Source organism: Lagopus leucura, unplaced genomic scaffold (assembly GCF_019238085.1).
Source record: "Lagopus leucura isolate 7727_CA_CO unplaced genomic scaffold, USGS_WTPT01 Super-Scaffold_100019, whole genome shotgun sequence".
Taxonomy (NCBI): domain Eukaryota; kingdom Metazoa; phylum Chordata; class Aves; order Galliformes; family Phasianidae; genus Lagopus; species Lagopus leucura.
Genome location: NW_024962273.1, coordinates 4,808,009 through 4,827,097, shown reverse-complemented (window position 1 = coordinate 4,827,097; position 19,089 = coordinate 4,808,009). Strand labels below are relative to the sequence as shown.

Here is a 19,089-nt window from a genome sequence, read left to right as displayed (position 1 = left end):
AACACAAAATAACACCTACATAGTATATAATTTTTTATATTTTGTATTGTAGGGGTGTATTTCATAAATTACACATTTTTTACTCACTTCTCTACAAACATCATGATTCTCTGTGGTTAAACTTACCCTTCATAACAAGCATATAGTATATAGTACAAAGATGTGTTTAACTAACTTTGTGTACTAGTTTAATCTAGCCTATATGTTCAAGACATTTAGAAAACTTTCCTCCAATATTTTTACTTCAAACTGTAAGTAAAAAGGAAGTGCATTTATATGATATCTTTTTTTATTCCCTTCCAAATTCCCATTAATTTGGTTTACTGGAAAGTGTTCATTATTATATCCAAACTTTTAATTACATGTCTCAGATGTGTACTTTTAATTAACAGATGACATTTTCTTTGTTCAATTTTTGTAGTTCAATACAACTGTCATAAACTTTTAAATTTTAATTAAAGCTGCCCCAATCTCTAGCTCTATAATGTTCACATAGGAATTTGCCAAACGGCTTAGCAGTAAGTAAACCAACAGTGAATAATCCCTGAATTGCCAGTGGGATTTGTTTAACAAATTAACATTTGTGTGCAGATAATGAGGTTCTACAACTTACCACATCCAGCTAAGATTTAGCACAATCACGTTCTGAAAAAAAACTGAGTAATACTCCATGATTTGCTTAATTGGTTATCACTTTCCTATTAAGAATTAGGGAGCGAAGGAGAACAGAATTTACACGTTCAGTGGAACACACACATTCACCAGACACACATCTCTTATGCTGTGGCATTCTGTTTGTTTCAGAAAACAATGACAGATTTGCTTTCATAGTGTATTTGCCTTGAGCTTTGAGACATAACCCAACAATGAGGAAACTTCCTGACTCCCAGGGAATCCTCACAGCAGCTGGCTAACTTCAGAAGCTCGTTCCCCATGAAGCTCCCCAGCTAAACACCAGCAGCATGCAGCAGAACCAGTTTCCCTCGAGTCAAGAGATGTGCACAACAGCTTGGATGAGCAAAGACCATGTCAGGAAGTCCAGATATTGTCCCAGGCAAATCAAATTCACAGAGCCACTTCACGGAGCCCATTGTGGCAGAACTAATACACAGCAGCTGACTCCTTGAAATGGGGAGAGAGTGGAAATACAGCTGCTAAGTGGTCCCTGTGTACCCTTCCCCATCACCGGCTGTGGCTGCTTCTTCTCACATTGGTGCTAGCCTGAAGGCACATGCTCTGCAGTTCTGCCATGTACATTTATCAACAGGCCCTATACTTCCCAAAGGGCACGTGTGTAGAACAGCACTTGTGGATTGCTTCCATCAAGGCTATTTGAGTTGGAAAATATAAGAAATCAATAAGGGCAATCAGGGCTTCTACAAAAAGGAGATTCAAGCAAGCTGCAGTTATCAGTGGTCATTTATATTTTGTGGGTACAATTTGGATAGGCACTTACACAAATACGGATATTGGAACTTCCAGAGGATAAAGCATCATCATTTTGAACAAAAAAAAGAAAAAAAAAAAAAAGAAAGAATCAGGGAAAACACAACGCAACTTGATTGCAACAGTTTAGCAACATAGTTTGATGAGCCAATAGTGTAGTGGATCAAAAACTGTATTAGAAAGAACTGGTTGGAAAGGCAGTTGCACAGTAAAATAAATTGATAGTGAGTCAATTTAAAATGTTCATTTTGTACTTTCTGGATACAAAAAAATTCTCTACACAAACACAAATAATCAGTATGTTCTGTACCTTTTGCCAATGGACAGGTCAACCTGCTAGGATGAAACGAAGAAATCTGGACATAAGATGCTTAAGTCCTTCAAAAATGAATGAAAAGCAGAGGAATTCCTAGTAATAGAGAACCTTTACATTCCTACATGTTTCAATGTGCAGGAGTAAAGTAGCTTGTCCACTAATGAGCCTCATGAACCTGACAAGGCAGATCAGCTCTGCCTCCAAGGCAAAAATGATGAGAAGGAAGTGAGTGAATGCTGCTCTGTTCTGTATTTCACACTGTCTGTTGAAATTGTGAATGGCTCGTGCAGCCCTTGCTGCTAAATGTGCGTTGACCCAGTAGCATACTTGGCATGGTGGTTTATCTGACTAGAAAGAAGAAACGGTCATTGCAAAAATACCTGAGGAGTTTTTCCGTGTTAAGGGATTTTTAATACCTTAATAACACCCAGTTTAATTTCCCTCTGTAAAAAACATAATGGTTTTAGTATAATATGGATTAGATTAAACTCAGACAAGTGAGCATCTCATTAATTTATTAGTTTGTTTCAAGAAGATTTATGATTTGTAGCCTGATATAGGTAAGTAATACAGTCTGATAAGTAGAGATTTCTTCCTAGTAGAATATTTACAGAGTCCAGGAGCAAGATGTGCAAAGAAGATGAGATCAATTTGAAAAATGTTATCTGGAATGCTGGGCGAAGTCACTTTGATTTAGAAAAAAATATCTTTTTTTCCACATCTTCACATGAAGGTTATGGCATTGGCTTCAAGGCATGAATGGGAAGTGAACAGAGCACAGCAGAATAACACTCCTATCAGCAGGTATAGCCCAGTAAGAGCCATCAGAACTTTTGACATCACCAGGATGTGGGAGCGAGGTGCTTTCTATGCTCAGCAATAGGAACTGTGACTCTAAGATCCAAGTCTCCATTGCTAATGAGCAGGAATGGTTCTGTGCTGGTCTCAGCTGATAAAAGCTGAGTGTGTTGTGACTAATCGTTGTACAGTACGCTTCTGATGAAGTTAAAGGCTTGAAATCCCACATCAGGCAGTTTAACACTGAAACATGGACTGGAGTGATATTCATGCTGCTCTCCTAATGGCGTTTTTGGTACAGACACATTGTCTTGTTTGAGACCAAGCAGAAATAAGGCTAACTTCTGCACCTGCAGGCTCTCTGTAGCAGGTGGGGCCACGATTAACAAATCAGCAGAAGTGTATTGTATAATCTTGCTCATATCTCTCACTCACTGGTCACCAAGTCTGCTTCACTAATCATTCCAGCAAGGCAGAGAGATTTCAGAGGTTGGATTTAGTAGGAAAAAAAGTATTAAAAATCCAGGTTATATCATAGCTCTGCTGTGAGCACAGCAACTGTGAGCTGTCTGGTGAAGAACAAGCTGTTGGAAGTATCCAAGCTCAATGGCAACTGTCAAAAGAAAAGGAAAAATAAAACCCAGAGGTCTCTGCAGGAATCAGAACTGAGCTGAGCACTGGGAGCCAAGTTACTTGTTGTGCCTGTCACCTCAAGAGTATCAATTAAATGCCAGATATGTAAAGATGTGGGAGTAAACATCCCCTCCTCAGATGACAGTGAAGTTCTGCACATCATTTAAATCATCCGTGAACATCTTTCATTCACTTGCATGTCCTCACTAAGCACATATTGATCTCACTGAACTGATACAAATCTCTGCTTATCATTTGTCTTAGTACTTCCATGAGCTATTGGAAGCAGTTTCAAATATAATTCTATCAACTTAAAGTAATTCTGATTTTCTACTATTTAGACATTATTAGTGATATGAACAAAGAAAAACGTTAACTCTCAAATACTCAGAACTGAAAAACCCTTTGTTGTTTAGCACACACATCAGAAAATCAGAATAGGACCCACTGAAGCCAGCATAGTAAACTAAGCTGAATTACTGAAGTATATAAGCTAAATTAGCACAGAATTCTAAGAAAAAACATTTAGATCTAAGCTCACTTTGTCACGGAGACTAAGATACACGATTCTGCATAAACAGGTCCTATGGTCAGGTGCCTGTACTTTCCTTTAGATGTTGGTCACTTCACCACATAGGGGAATAAGATTCAACTCCAACATCTGACAGTCTTCCAAGAAGAAAGCAATCAGCAAACTTCTCCTTCAGATGTCCTGCTTTCAATCAAGTATTTAAATGTTCTTTGCAACAGAAAATATAATTTAACTTCTGCTTTCTCACATAGCACTAAATTTTAGAGTACTTCTTAACACACTTTTCCCTTCTCTAGTTCAAGCAGAATTTAATTGCAGTACACAACCTGGAGCAGCCTATATGTTGGGCACAAAGGCCGACTCCTAGATATCCTCATTTTGAGGGTTAGGATAATCTCCCTTAAGATAAGAGATGTGATTTCAAATTCCTTCAAGCAAACAAAGGATTTGAATTCTGATCTGTGAAATCTTCCTGAGAATTAGGTGAGGAAAATGCCTACTTTCATTATTCTTTTTAACTCCCTGAAGGCATGGGGAAAAAAATGAAGTCACATTTTTCACACTTTATCACACTTGAAGGAAACTATTCCCAGAAGCACCTGAAAGTTTAGAGAAAGAATTAAGATAGAGACAGGGCAATGGGTGTGGTGCTTTTCCAAATGTGGTTTGACTTTACAGTTCCCTTTTGACACCTCAGTATGTATGTTTTCATTCTGGATATTTTCATGCTCCTTTTTGTGAGATGTAGTTTGGCTTTGCCAAAACACCAAGACCCATGAGTAAACAACACTATTGATAATAAATTATATGTACAGCATATGCTGCTATATTGCACAGAATTTAAGTACAGACAAAGGAAAGAAGCCATAGGAAAAAAAACACCAAACTAGGAATAGATTCAAACATTCAAATTGAGACCTATAAGATAATATAAAGCTGCACAGAAATATGTACCAAGGAGAGAGGCTCCACAGGTTCCTCCATTCTGGCAGTAATTGTAGCAGTGGTTGGTTTCACACCTTTCACCTGAGTAACTTGGCCAGCAGTGACATCGTGGATCCCCCTTCTCGTTTATAATGCACTTTCCTCCATTTTCACAGGTCAGTTTGCATGTATCATCTGCAGCAAGAGCACAGAGAACAATTTTATACGAAGCTACTGATCCCTGCCTACGTGCAAAAATACATAATCACTTTCAAAAAGTAAAAGGTAAACTATCACATATTGCTAGAAAAGAAAAGACATATTTAATAAACCATAAGCCAGCACTGGAAAGGCCATGAAGAGCTGCAGAGGCAATGGGAGCTGTATGCAGGCCTGGAAGCTTGTATCATACCAGCATACTGCATATATGTTCTTGGCTCCTGTTTCATCCAAACAGTGTGATGGGAAAGCTGACCCCGCAGAGGATGTCACGATGTAAGTTAGTAAAGGCAGTGTGAATTCCTTTGTGAAACTATCATTTTTAGTTTATGAAAAAAAAAAAAAAAAAAGAAAAGTTTGTTTCATTTCTGCAACTTTGGGAATCTCAGAAAACTTCCTTGTATTCTTCTGGTTACCTCAGCCTGAAGGAATTTACCCTTTTATAGTTGATTTATTTCTCTTGCTCTTACACTGTTAACATCCTTCTTAATAAACATATTCGGAAGCATTTAAAAAGAAGCTGCTCAGCTTTTAAATCATCCTCACAAAATGATGTTTGCATACTAACTTGATACTTCTAAACCATACTTTCTTTTACGGAATCATAAATGTTGGAAAAGACCATTAAGATCACAAAGTCCAAACATTAGAGCCCAACCCCACCATGTACTTTCACATCCCTCAGTGTCACAACTTCCCTTTTCTTTAACAACTCCGTGGACAGTGACTCCACTACTTCCCTGTTCCAATGCATTACCAACTCTTTCTGAGAAGAAATAACATACAACGTGGACCTTCACTGGTGCAAGTTCAGTCCATTACTTCTTGCCTTCTCTCTGTTACTGGGGAGAAGAGGCTGATCCCCACTTCACCACAACCTCCTTTCAGAGAGTTGTAGATAGCAATAAGGTCTCCCTGAGTCTTCTCTTCTCTAGACTGAACCCCCAATTTTACCTTCTAAGAAAAGATGTAGTCTACTGCTTTGCCTTCACTAGGTGCTCATGGCAGTAGTACCACCTCCTTAACTGTGGGGTGCATGGTAACATATATTCTGTTTAGGACAGAATCAATCTTTCTATAAAGCTGTTGTGCAATTAGAGTTGTGCCTGTCCTGGAAACACTGAGAAATAAATCACTGTTCATTTGAGTGAACAAGAAATAAAATTGTTCGATGACACCAACAAGAAATTAATTACAGACCAGCACGTACACAATGCTCTCACATCCAAATAACTGTAATTCTGAGCAACAGACAAGAACCTTTGCAGCTCAAAATACACATTTAGCACAACTTCTCATCTCACACGTAACAAAACAAAGCTTATAAAGACAGACTGCTGCCAAACTAGTCAGAAACACTGTCAGAAACACTGAAAGCTCTTCAGTAATACATTCACCAATATAGATGTTTTGATGAATTACTTTTTTAGTTGTACAAAATATGAGGCAGTCAAGGTATCCATCTGTCCTATATCATCCATTTCTCATTTGAGAGAGATGCAGGTGCCTGAAGACAACGCATTTGAAAGTTCTTGTGGAGGAATGAGTGGCACTGTATTATTTAGGTCTTTACAATACCAGTATGAAATATCATAGTCTTCATTCTTAGGTATCCACCATGGATCTACATCTACTGTAACAAAGATATTTTGTGCTTGGAACTCTGAAGATGCTTTAGTATTTATTTATTTAGGTGGTTCATTAAATTCTTTGATGTTCCATGAACCATTCTTCAGTTACTCATTACAGAAGTTGTTTAAATGGATAATGTGGCATATCTTATTAGCAAGGTCTATTTTTGTTTTGCTTATTTTATCTGTTTTACTTATCATTAGTCATGAGTTTATAGAGCAGAACTGAATAAAAACTGAGTAACACTGAAGTACAGACAACTGCTCATTTTTAGGAATCTGATAGTATATTAAAAATATCCATTTCTTTTCTAGGACAATTCTGCACATTTAACATACAAAATTTAAAAAATTTTGAATTCTGATAGACACTATGAATTCAACAGAAAAAAGAATATCACAACGCATATTTATAACTACAAAACATGAAATACAAACTTCAAAGTTATCCTAACTATAACAAGATATACATGTCTTCATACTGAACCAAAAATTGCCCACAGTAAAGACTATCTAAACCAAATGCCTTTAAAATGACTAGGACGTTTACATCTTACAGATTCTAAATGTAGTACACGTTATATCTTTACAAAATAATCAGGTAAAGTTGACCTGAAAGCTGAAAGGATTGTAATATTTTCCAGCATAACAAGATAAGTAAAAGTGGGTGCTGATTTTGTTCTCTATCCAAGAATTCAAATAAAAATCTACAAGAATTCAAATAAAAATACAAAACTAATAAAGAGTTACTACAACAATTTCAGTCTTCACACGAACTGAGGACTGAGAGATGTAATAGATAAGTCAATTTACAAATACTATGTTAGACTTAAACAGGAGTTTTAATGCTGCTTTTTTTCTTTGCAACTTAAAAGAATCAAATTACTCTAGATAATTCACATCAGTGGAGTCCAAAAGTGGATCAGATGCCTTTGTATGGGAGACAGGAACAAAATGTGCCCATAAGAGAAGACAGGAAAAACAGAAAATACAGGAGAGATATATATCTAAGAATTGTTACAAAAGGCTGAATACATCTAATCTGAATTCATGAATAAGGGCTTCAGAGAAAAAAAAAAAAAAAAAGAGTTGGAAACATCTCTACTAAGTATTCAGTGCTGAGAAATAAAGAGAAATAAAATTGAGATAGAAAATAAATAAAAATAAAAAATAAAATGGAGTCATAGATAGTTGGAACTTGGACTCAAAAACCTTGCAGATGCTCTTTTCCTTTCTGTCAGGTGTAAATAATTTCACTCGTGAAGTCTGCTCCAAAAGTAATGCCTCTTATTTTATAATGTTGGTCCATATCATCAGAGGTGGACATTAGTGGTATGGCAATAGGGCCCAACCTACCCACCAATTATCTATTAAACATATTGCTATGCAACAGATGGTAGGTAGCAGAGGGGCCAATAAACAATTAATGAACAGCATTCACTGGAACATGAACAGTTTCCCTTTCCACAGTGGAAAATACTATTTCATGGGGCACAAAGGCTTATCCTAAAGAAAATTATGCAGGTCAGAATTTGAACTGAATGCATCTATTAAGGAATGAGTAGGGAGTTCTAATGGTATGGAAATGTTGTGTACATTTCACTATCCCCCTGATGAAGGGCTCCTGTTCTGCCAGTTTTCTATCTGCCAAAGTTTTCAGAACAAGCTGTAAACCCCAAATTTTGTCTGAGTGCTATAAGAAAGATCTTCATTTCATTTCAAATTTTCTTTTTTTTTTTTTTCTTTTTTTTTTTTTTTCTTTAAAATATCCATTTGCTTTACAATCCTTAGTGGAAGAGAAGGGCTAAGAAAAGGATGCATGGTGAGAAGAAACCAACGCTGCAGCAATTTAACTCATTTTCTTCAGTTCTAGGATATATCAGTCTCCTTATAATAACTTACTATAAATACAGAAGATGCTGCTGTAATAATTTTTTTTCTTTTCTTTCTTCAAACCAAAAGCAGTTTTCTGTGTTAGAATACTATTCTATTTGATATCTTAAAGAAAAAAAACAAAACAAAACAAAACCAACAACCTGAAAGCAAGACAGAAATCAAGAAGATAGTAGAGACTGAAGTGCCAATAGCTTTTGCTAGTACAGCTCTCTGAAGTACAATTTGTGGGTGAAATAAAAGGTACAGGGGGATTAACCTCTAACACATCCCCAGGCAGAGCACCTGGTTTCATGTGGTCTGTGCATACAGAGGGCAAGTTCCCACAGAAATGTGCAGAAGAAAACACCGCAGTAAATGAAATATTTCATGTCTGTTCAGAAGCAACGCCAGATCTGGGTGTTTGTGATTATTCTCAGGCTCTTCTTCCAGCCAAGAAGTCACAAATATTCTCTTCTAAAAATGACAGCGACAGGTCTCCCAAAACTCTGAACTCCTGGAAGTGTTCCATTACTTTTGTTCATTCGGCTGTGATACACACTGACTTTCTCTAGTGCAAATCTCTGCATTTCCAATCCCTACACTATTAGCTTCACAACTTTACAGGCATTAGATACAATGAACCTAGTGGATGCAAATCAAGTGGTCTCACTTAGCAATATGAAGAGGTACTCTACCCATTTGAAAACTGGCTTCTAAATTGAAGAAGTCAGGCATACTGCAGTCATGAAATAAATCACAGAAAAAAAAAAAAAACACATTTGGCTCTGTCAGTCACAGTCAGCAAGGGAGAAAAAAAGATGAAAGCTTATCTAAGAATACACAGGAAATTGCTCTCATTTTATTATATAACCATTCTGAATGATACAATACGCATATGTTGTAATATCTCTAACTTGAGAGAGACAAATAAAACTCCAAAACTCTGTTTTTCATCAGTTTAAGAAATGCTGGTCAAGCAGCTGTCTAGAGCAATCTGGATTCAGTCTTACAGAAAGTCACTGAGGATTCATAAATTAGAATTCCTCACACAGTACTTATGAAGAAAAATCAATTCAATGGATCAAGTTATTTACAGAATGACAATTCTATCATACAGAATTTCAAGTTACCTCAATTTCCTTTTGTTAAAAAAAAAAAAATAAAAAAAATCAACAATCCAAAGAGCCAGAATCTGAGTCAACTTGCAGTTGACATACAGTCACAAGAACAGGAGACCTGAAGTTGTTAGGCAGTCGGTCTTGATGATCTAAGCGCTTTCCAAGTGAACTATTCTAATTCTGCAAGTGAGACTACCTCCCAGTGACCACCTTAAGGAGACTTAACAATGAGAAATTGTAGAAAGTAGAATATTTTTGAATGCATAAATTATAATGTACATAAATGATTGTGACACACTTACGTTTACAACATTGAGATCAAACCAATCATAAAAACAAACAGTTCATCAGTTAAACTGTTTCACAGATACATACTCAGATTAAAATGTGTATTTCATGATTTCAAGGACTAACCAGATGACCACTGAAATCTACAGAAATCTTTAAACCACCTTTGAGGGTCATTTTATCGCAGATTAACAAGAGTATCACTATATAATCTTCCCTAATGTAATTGCCCCAAATATAGGGATTTTATAGTCATGTGACGCAGGAATGGCTGTTTTGCATTTCTGGCATCCTTCACTTTGCCAAAAATGTTATGACACAATGAAGACAACATAATGGAACATTTAAATAAATTGTGTGCACGTAGCTGGGGATGTTTCGTATTTTCTAGTTCTTAATGAGAAAAGGGAAGACTATGGCTGCCATTTTTTATTCCATAAATTCCTAAATGAAAAGAACCTTTCTTAGAACTCGATTTTCAAAAAAGAAAAGACATTCATTGATAACACACATAATGTCTCCTGTTTGTGTACTCTTAGTCTTAGTGTATCTTAGTATTCTTAACGCCAAATACGTTGTCAACCTACCATAAACTATACGGTGCTTGAGATCTTTTCAAGGAATTTGCCCATTCCTTGAAGCCTAAGTAGAACATCAGCCTGAAACATTGACTTCATACTTCTTTGTGAACGTCAAAGTATTGCACATACAAACAATTTTCAATACCTACCTAATAGACTCTGATCTATGCATGTTCCATTAACTAATGATTTTCCTTCTGGACAAGCACATGATGCACCAGAAGGGTTGAGTAAACAAATGAATTCACATGTCAGGTCCAAGCATGGATTAGGCACTGTTTGAGAAAAGAAAACATTAAGGTGTTTTTCTTTTTTTTTTTTTTTTTTTTAAATTATGTTATCTTATAGAACTAGGACCAAAAAAAAAAAAAAAATCAAAAAATTCTGATTCAATTCCAATTTCCAGAATATCAACAGCACAAAGTCAGTCAGCACTCATTCAAATGGCAGTACCAGACCCATACCACGATAGAACTGACTCCAGTAAAAACAAATGTATTACTAATATTCAATAAAAATCCTCATTATATTTTGACAAGAGGTATTTTTGTATTCAGATCTCTTTTTTATTATTTCATTTGCACTGCAGGAATGCAATGTAGTCATTTACCCAATGCCACTTCAAATGAAAGAAATGCATCAGAATCCAAATTATAATTATATAATGAAACATAACTAAATCTATTTTTACTTTGCAGAATCAAGTTCTGTTTTACATTTCTACAGTTGATGGATACTTTCATTATTTTTCTTTTACTGAGATGAACTTGCAAACACTCAGTGTTAAGTAATTATGCTTACTCACAGTCCATTTGTTTGTAGCGATGAAAGATCAAGGCACTTTTCGCTTTATCAACATCGACTCCTAGATATTCTACAAGGCTCCTGCCAAATTTATGTACTCTAAATGCACCATTTTTAGGACCTGCTCCATATATGTAGTCCTCAAAAATGTCAATTCTATGGGGATGCAGTAAACCTTAAATAAAAACAGATAAACACAAATATTCATATTCAAATAGCAAACTAATTAATTTTAAAAACAACTTCACTTGCACTGCAATTTCAAGCTAAAAAGCATTGTTTTTCAGGCAGCAGTCTGCACCCACAAAGGCTGCCTTTTAAAAAGCAATCTTCTTAAAAGAAATTCTTCCCATATTACAAGCAAATAACATCTCTTTGATTCAGTCTCTGAAACTGGTTGAACATAGAGAAGCAGGGAAACCCTAAAGGAAGAGTGAGCTATTTAGAACATATTCAGCTGCCATACTAACTAGAAGAACATGACAAGGAAAAAAAACCCACAATATTTTGCTTTACAAAGGAGAAATTATTCTCATAAGACATTTCTTAAAATTGTTTCTTAAAGTGTTAGAAATACTGGTTTTTATATTACACTTCAAAATGATGGTAAATTCATGCAAAACAAATAACACAAAGCCTCTATTAATTCTTTCTTAACTTTTTAACAGATAAAACAGAACACACTGGTGAATTCCAGACCAGTGGTTAAAACACTAATGGCCAGATGTGGTATCATCCCAAAGAGATTCCACTACTAACTGCCCATCTAAGCATTCCCTTAAAGTAGATTGCTTTCACATTTTGAAATTATTCATTGTTTTGCTATTTTCTACTCAAATTTCATAAAGTTGCATGTATGACCAAGTTATTTAAAAGACAACATGTAAACCTCTGCGAACAGTTTGCATAATCAGAATCTATTTTCTTCTGAAAAAACATTCCAAACTGACATTCTTTGAAGTAGTATTCTGTGATTCTGAACTGAGCTGAAAGACAAGTCCATTGTTTTTCCCTGAACTGACTCTTGTTTCTGATCTATATAATCCTTACATTTCCTGTGCAATGCATACAGCTCTAAGTTCTAACCAGGCAAGATCCTTGTGTTGCTATGTGAGTTCAGTTGGGCCACGTATATGTATTTATATACAGTATTTACATATTCACAATGGTATTTAATAATAGCTCTTGTTAATTTGCACATACCGTTTAATAGTTATTCTTATAGTTATTCCTTTAAAGATTATTTAAAAAATTAAATATGTATTTGTTCCAATATCTAAAAAAAAACATGGCTGTAAGTTCTTAATTGTGAATGCTTTTAGTTTTCATAGCTTCTACATCTAGTAAAATTGCTGGAAACTTCTTCGTACCTTGTTTAGTGCTCACAGACACAACTGAATCAGAACCATCAAACAGAACACTGCCAATGACAGACAATTCAAAATCAGCCCAGAACAAACGCTGACTAAACTGATCAACTACAAGACCTACAAAGGAAAAAAAAAGTTTCAATGAGATAAATTAAGTTTGAGAAAATTGTTAAGTAGCAACACATTTTTCTATCATTCATATTCTGATGAAAATGAGACAATGAAAAAACATGCCTGCAGACCAAGGTGAAGAAAAAAAAATAAATCTACAGCTTAAATCTTCCTCTTATTTCAACCCATCTATTTTACTTTCTTTAAGCTACTCCTCATTGGTCAGTAACTTTTTAAACCATTATCCTCTGCAGGTAGGAATATGTACCAAGTGAGACTACAAATGTAGGATTGAATCCTGCAATTTTCTCTACCAACAAAAAAATTAATTATGTCAGTAGATTTCATTTTGGCTACACAGCCTCTAGGCAATAACTAAATAGTTAAATCATGCAGTCTTTATTTCACCAGGGGATGCTTAAATGATTAATATGCCATTTTAAGACATGTCAGAAGCTTCCGCCTGTAACAATATTTGAACCATAAAATAATTTAATTCTGAGCTTCTGAAGTTGTACTGTATTTTTAATAAGAATGGGAAAAAGTATTTTTCTTCCTACTTATGCAAGTCAGAAAAAATACATCAAAATAAATTATACATAACAGCAAAAATTCCCCTCTTAAGGTCATAAATTAATCAGCTACAGATAGATCAGAGGATGTGGAAGAATTCTGTCACACAGACCAGTGAAATAAGTTTCTATTTGCAACTCTGCTTAAAAAAAAAAAAAGAAAAAAAGAAAAGAAAAAAACACTAACAGAAAAGCAGTACAGCACAAATCTTATAAAATTCAAAACTTAAGGCTAAAAAAATTGAGATTGGATTGCTTTCAGCGACAAAGGAATTGGTACCTGTCTCTCGAGGACATAACCATGGCAATCAAATACAGTGGTAATTAGTGACAAAAAAAGTCCAATAGAACTTAAGCAATTAAACTTATATTTATCTGAAACATTCACAGTGTTTTATATATCAGTAAAGAGCAGGCAACAATACTGATAAGCAAAATTCTGATCTCTTCCAGTCTTAAACATCACAAGTGCCTGACTTGTTACTGACTGTATACTATTGTGTTTCATAAGCGCCCAAAAGGGATCATGAGCTTCCTCTCCTAGAAATTTCTTTATCCCATTTGTAACATTCTGATTTCTTATATTTCAATCAAATCATGACAATAAATTTTTTAAAAAAAGGACATTCTGTTTGTTGTGTGAGTGCAATTTGTGCATTAAGTAACATTTATGCATAAGCCCACCTCAGTAAGAAATTCATTCCGTTAAAACATGCCTACTTGTTGTAGTGACAATTTCTGAGACATTAAGATATTCAGATAGCATACTCTTGAATGAAGCCAATGTTTCAATATATGCGCAGCAAAGTTGGAAAAATCCTTAATTTGCAATGCAATAATAACAAATATCTCTGTAAGCCTGAATAAACATCAAATATTGCATGAGAAAATGGGTCACAAATACATCATTTGAGGTTTCAAGACAGGATGCTGATATTCAAGAGAGACACATTTCATTCTGAGGTTACTATTTCCTTTGTCATAAAAATTACTTTTATCCTGCCAGTGGAGCCTTAATGTTAACTCACAAGATCTCAGCACACACTGTCAAGCTTCAAAACAGTTCTGCAAAATATTGAGATAATTAAGTTCCTGTTTCTTTCAAAACCTAAAATCTTCTGGGTTTTTTTAGTTTTTAAATTATTTTGAAGAGTATTTAGGAAAGTAACCATAATAGGCTGCAAGACTTTATATGCTTTCTTAGAAAACTTTTCCCATTTTTAATTGATGTGCCCTTAATTGATTTTGCTTGTTAAGTGTTACTGAACAAATCATTTTTTTTTTTTAAACTGATTTTATGTAATGCTTTGTTATGGCTTTTTAAACTTGTGAAAGTTTAAGTAAGTCGTATTAAATTGTATCATATGAAAAAATACAAATTTTTATTATCACCTGCACACGGGTCACATATACATACTGCTGACATAGAAACAAGAATTCAGTCAACAAGTCCACAAAGAGTTAAGAAATGTCATGTAATCAGGAAAAAGTGCTAACTTGCATACCTGTAGGCCTTTGTAAATTTTTCTGAACCAATATCCTTCTCAATGTACCATCCATAGATGACTCCTCTATGTGAGAACGATCCCCAATAACTGTCCAGTACATCATCCTAAAAGCATTACACATAAATATATATATATACACACACATATATGCACATACTGAACCTCAAAACACTTCACAGATATTAAATTGTGAGCAACCTACCTGAAGTATAGGAAATAGCATACCCTGATTTACATGCATGCAAATGGAGAATGAGGTTAAGTAAATGTCATGGAAAAGTTGAGATATAGACGTTTCATTTCTCTTAATTTGAATTATTGCTTGAATTACCAAAGCAGAGTAACGTCAAAACTTACATACCCCTTTTTAGGATTTACAGCAATTGCATATGGTTCTCCTGCAATACTTGTAAGGAGTCTTGTACAGTTAGGTCCATTCAGTTGACCTACATTGATGGAATATCTCAGACTAGTCCAATGTGTTGTGTAGTAGCTGAACCAATGCATTCTGGAATGATCAGTCCAGTAAATGTTTCCAGCAATCCAGTCAACAGCAATGCCCCTAGGTCTTTTAAATTCTGGACACTAAAAGGAACAGATGTTAAAGTCAGATGTAATGAAATGATCATTTACAGCAGCTGCATCGTTACAGATTTGTATTGGCAAGTAACTTCTACCTTTTGCATATATATGTGCTGAAATATTCAGAAACACTGAACTGCTTGAACTACCACTGCGGAAGCAAACAAATGAAATATATTGTAATTCTAAAGGAAAAAAACAACAACAAATAATTGAGTTCATACATTTATCGTACTCTGAAGAACTATGCAACAATATCCCCTCCTAAACATCTCACTGGAAATGACAGTTTATACTATCCTGAGGTATGACTCCTCAGGAGAATGCCAAGGATAAATAAAATGACTGCATTTAGAACACTGCCAAAAATTACCTCCGAATTCTGACCAGTATTAGTAGGCAGTAATAAGGAAGCTATCAACGCACTTCTCCCTTGTTAATTGCACTTGTGCTCCATCAACTAAAACTAGAGCTCCATATGTAAACAAGGCTTGGCTGATTAAAACTTTCGTATTATACACAGTAATATCTCCTTTATAATTTCACAATTACAATTAAGGTGTAAGTTCCTAAAATATGGTCTTAACAGTAAAAGTTCATACTGCAAAGAGGAGAGAGATATGACCAGAATTCTCTGTTGTTCACTAGAATTCTTGAAGAGAAAAATAAAATCTGTAAAATAGGACTCTATTCTAAGTTATTTCTTACATAAATGCAGCATGTTGTCCAAAATTAATACTTGCATGAACTAGATACATGCGCAATTGTTTGCTGGTCGATGTATGATGATATCGAGTTAAATTATGAACAAAAACCATCCACTTTATACAGCAAAGACTTTTAAAGAGTTTTTTTCATCATAGATTAAAGGTCATTTCCACCTCTAGGTGAAAAACGGGACTTGTAATGGAGAATTAATGTTGAATTTAGACAGTCTGTACAATTTTCATCCTCTAAAATATCACAGAATTAATGTTCTAAAAGCATACAGAACCTTTTCATTTAGTCAAACAAAAAAATTAAACACTGCATTTAGAAACAAGTACTTTAAAAACAGGATCATACCAATTTAAGTAAAAACAAGCATTATGGTTTTCTTTTTTTTTCTTTTCTTTTTTTTTTCTTCTTTCTTTTTTTTTAAAATGAAAAAATACTGGCAGCATAAGGATTCACAAATACATCAAAAATGAATTATTTTTTCAAGTACTGTAGTACCTGCACACAATATCCTGCTTTTTCTCTTGTTATCTACATATTGCTTCAAAAATTTCAAATAGAAGATACCTGACAATGTATGTATTTTCTGATAGTTTTTACTGTATTTTTTTTTTTTTTAAATCCAAATGGCTTTTAATTCATGATAATATTCAGCTATCTGAGTCAGAAGCCTCTAATGCCTTGACATCTCCACAGCTACTACTTTGGAGACTGAGAATTCATGATCTACCTGGAAGCAATAAACTACAGTACTGCAACCAAATATTCTTTTAATAAGACAGGAACTATCAAGGCAAGCACAGTTCATTGCCTTCCTTTGGACTGTTCATGAACCACTGTTTTTATTAAGACTGTTTCTTCTTGTGTTTGGAACAAGTGAGAAGTGACAAATCCCATGACACAGATGAGACAAAGGGCACACCAAAACATTCTAGCACAACACTGGGTTGCTTCTAACACTGACCCTTTCCCAGCCACACAGGAAGAGTGAAATTTCGCTAAAGCTGGGACTCATATTAAATATCAAATTAACAAGGAGATAACCACAAGAAAGGAAAAGCCACCATCTGGTGTCAGAGATTAAAAAGAGAATAAAAAGAACACAAGCTGATGCTACTGCCGTTTAATTCTCAGTTGTCTTCATTATGTTTCAGCCTCGTCGCATCATATTTCTGATGTCTTATGCACCTTTTTGTACTGTCTAGGAGAATTAGTTATTGTAAATGAGCTTTTACCTCATTTGGACTATGTTAATGATGAATGACTTTTGCATACAGAACACAGTTGAAAATACAGGAGCAAAATCACGCCTTTTTTTTTTGTTTTTTAAACAGGTTTTTGTAGCCCACTCAGATGCTGAATATAATTTACTACAACTTAATAGAAAATCTAAGAGTTTAAAACCTGATCATCTCTTAAACTAAGGTAGTTTCTACTGACAGACAGAAAGTGCCTCAACTTGACCACTTTTGAGCTCAATTCTTGCTAATTAAAAGATATAGTTTTAGGTAAAAACTTTATTTCAAAGCTGCAGTACCAACTAGTAACAACTTGGATCTGGAAACCATTTTGGTATGATGTATAAATTATAGAAAACAATTCATACCCTGACGCTGAAATTTAGAGGAGAAAGTTTATGTTAAAACCCTACTAATGATAATCACTGCTGAAAAAGAAGGAGAAAATCTGCTGGAAGGATACTGTTTACATCAGTTAACAGCTGAAAAGAGTAATGTAGATGTTCCTTGAATGTTCCTTGAGTTTGAATGCCTGCTGAAATCATTAAGTGCTTGGATAGAAGCTCTCTTATACTGCTGGTATCTTGGTATTAGCCTGATTGTACCAGTTTAAGAGCAGGAAACTTTAAAAACACAACAGTTTTTAATTTCTCAGTCCTTTGAAAACATCTTCTGCATAATATACCATGAGATAGGCTAGATTGACTGCATAAAACAGAGGAGCCAAAGAAAATATTCATAAGGTTAGCCTGAAAAATGGCTGTTAACCAAACATCAATGTTTTACAGATTTAAAACTTGTGTCTGCAATCTTAATCAGATGCCACTTCATACACTGTCTATTAACAGAGAATATTAAAGCTATGACATATGTTAGCTGGGATGGATATAAACTAAAGCGTAGGTACGTTCTTTATGACAAGTTTTTCAGTTATAAAACCTATAAAACCCTAATTATTATTATTATTATTATTATTATTATTTCGGGTAAATGAGTGATTAGGTTCTAATACATTGCAAAAATAATATTTAGAGAAAGCAGTCTAGAAATTGTTTCCATTTAGAGCCATGGATTGAAATTTCCTCAGTCCTGGGGCAAAGTTGTGAGTAGATGAATGGATATGTGATAGAAGTGGTTAAGGGCTCTTGCTAAGCTCTCAGAACAGTAAGCCTTGAGCAAGCTTCTAATATAGTGACTAAATACATCACAAAACATGTTTTTCTTCCCGTATTACCGTACAATTATATTAATGTTCAGCTTTGTATCCTCTTCCATGAAAAGCAGCACTCTAGTTTAAGTGGAAAATCACTATGTTGAATATTCGCCTCAGATAACTTATATATCCCCTCTCAAAGGATTATACCAGTAAACAGCTGCATGAGTTATCACCAATTCATGTGTATCAACTCCATCAGAATCCTCTTCTGCATCTGTCAATAAACTCTGAAGAGTTGATATTTACAATTTCCTTTAATGCTTCAATTTGTGCCAAGTTTAAAGCCCTTTTCACAGAGAAATAAGAGATACTTAAAGCTATTCTCTGAGGAAGTCTCTTGATATGCTAATTCCATGGAGCAATTTCAGTTGAGATAGATTTTTGCATTAATGCAATTACCTGAAAATGCAGGTGAGTTTGTTCAAGTTTGCCATCTGGATTTACATATCAAAGTCTAGATATAAAAGTTATAATGTAACCTTTGAAAACTTATCCATTAAAACTTGAGTTAAAAATAAGGAATTCTCAAGCTTTTCAAAACCAAAATTTAAGTGATGGCATTAGAGTAACACTACAAAATTAATTAGCTCACTGATCAGCTATACATATG

At 34.7% G+C, this 19,089-nt stretch overlaps 1 protein-coding gene across 1 annotated transcript in view; it reads right to left on the bottom strand.

Moving 5' to 3' along the window:
* Positions 1–19,089, bottom strand: part of LRP1B (LDL receptor related protein 1B) — a 590,048-nt gene that overhangs the window by 29,264 nt on the left and 541,695 nt on the right. The window contains exons 79-84 of the mRNA XM_042877971.1: positions 15,088–15,311; positions 14,724–14,830; positions 12,536–12,652; positions 11,167–11,340; positions 10,511–10,636; positions 4,680–4,844 (exon numbers count right to left, since the gene is read on the bottom strand). Coding sequence (XP_042733905.1) covers positions 4,680–4,844; positions 10,511–10,636; positions 11,167–11,340; positions 12,536–12,652; positions 14,724–14,830; positions 15,088–15,311 — 913 coding nt within the window. The remainder of the gene's footprint in view (positions 1–4,679; positions 4,845–10,510; positions 10,637–11,166; positions 11,341–12,535; positions 12,653–14,723; positions 14,831–15,087; positions 15,312–19,089) is intronic.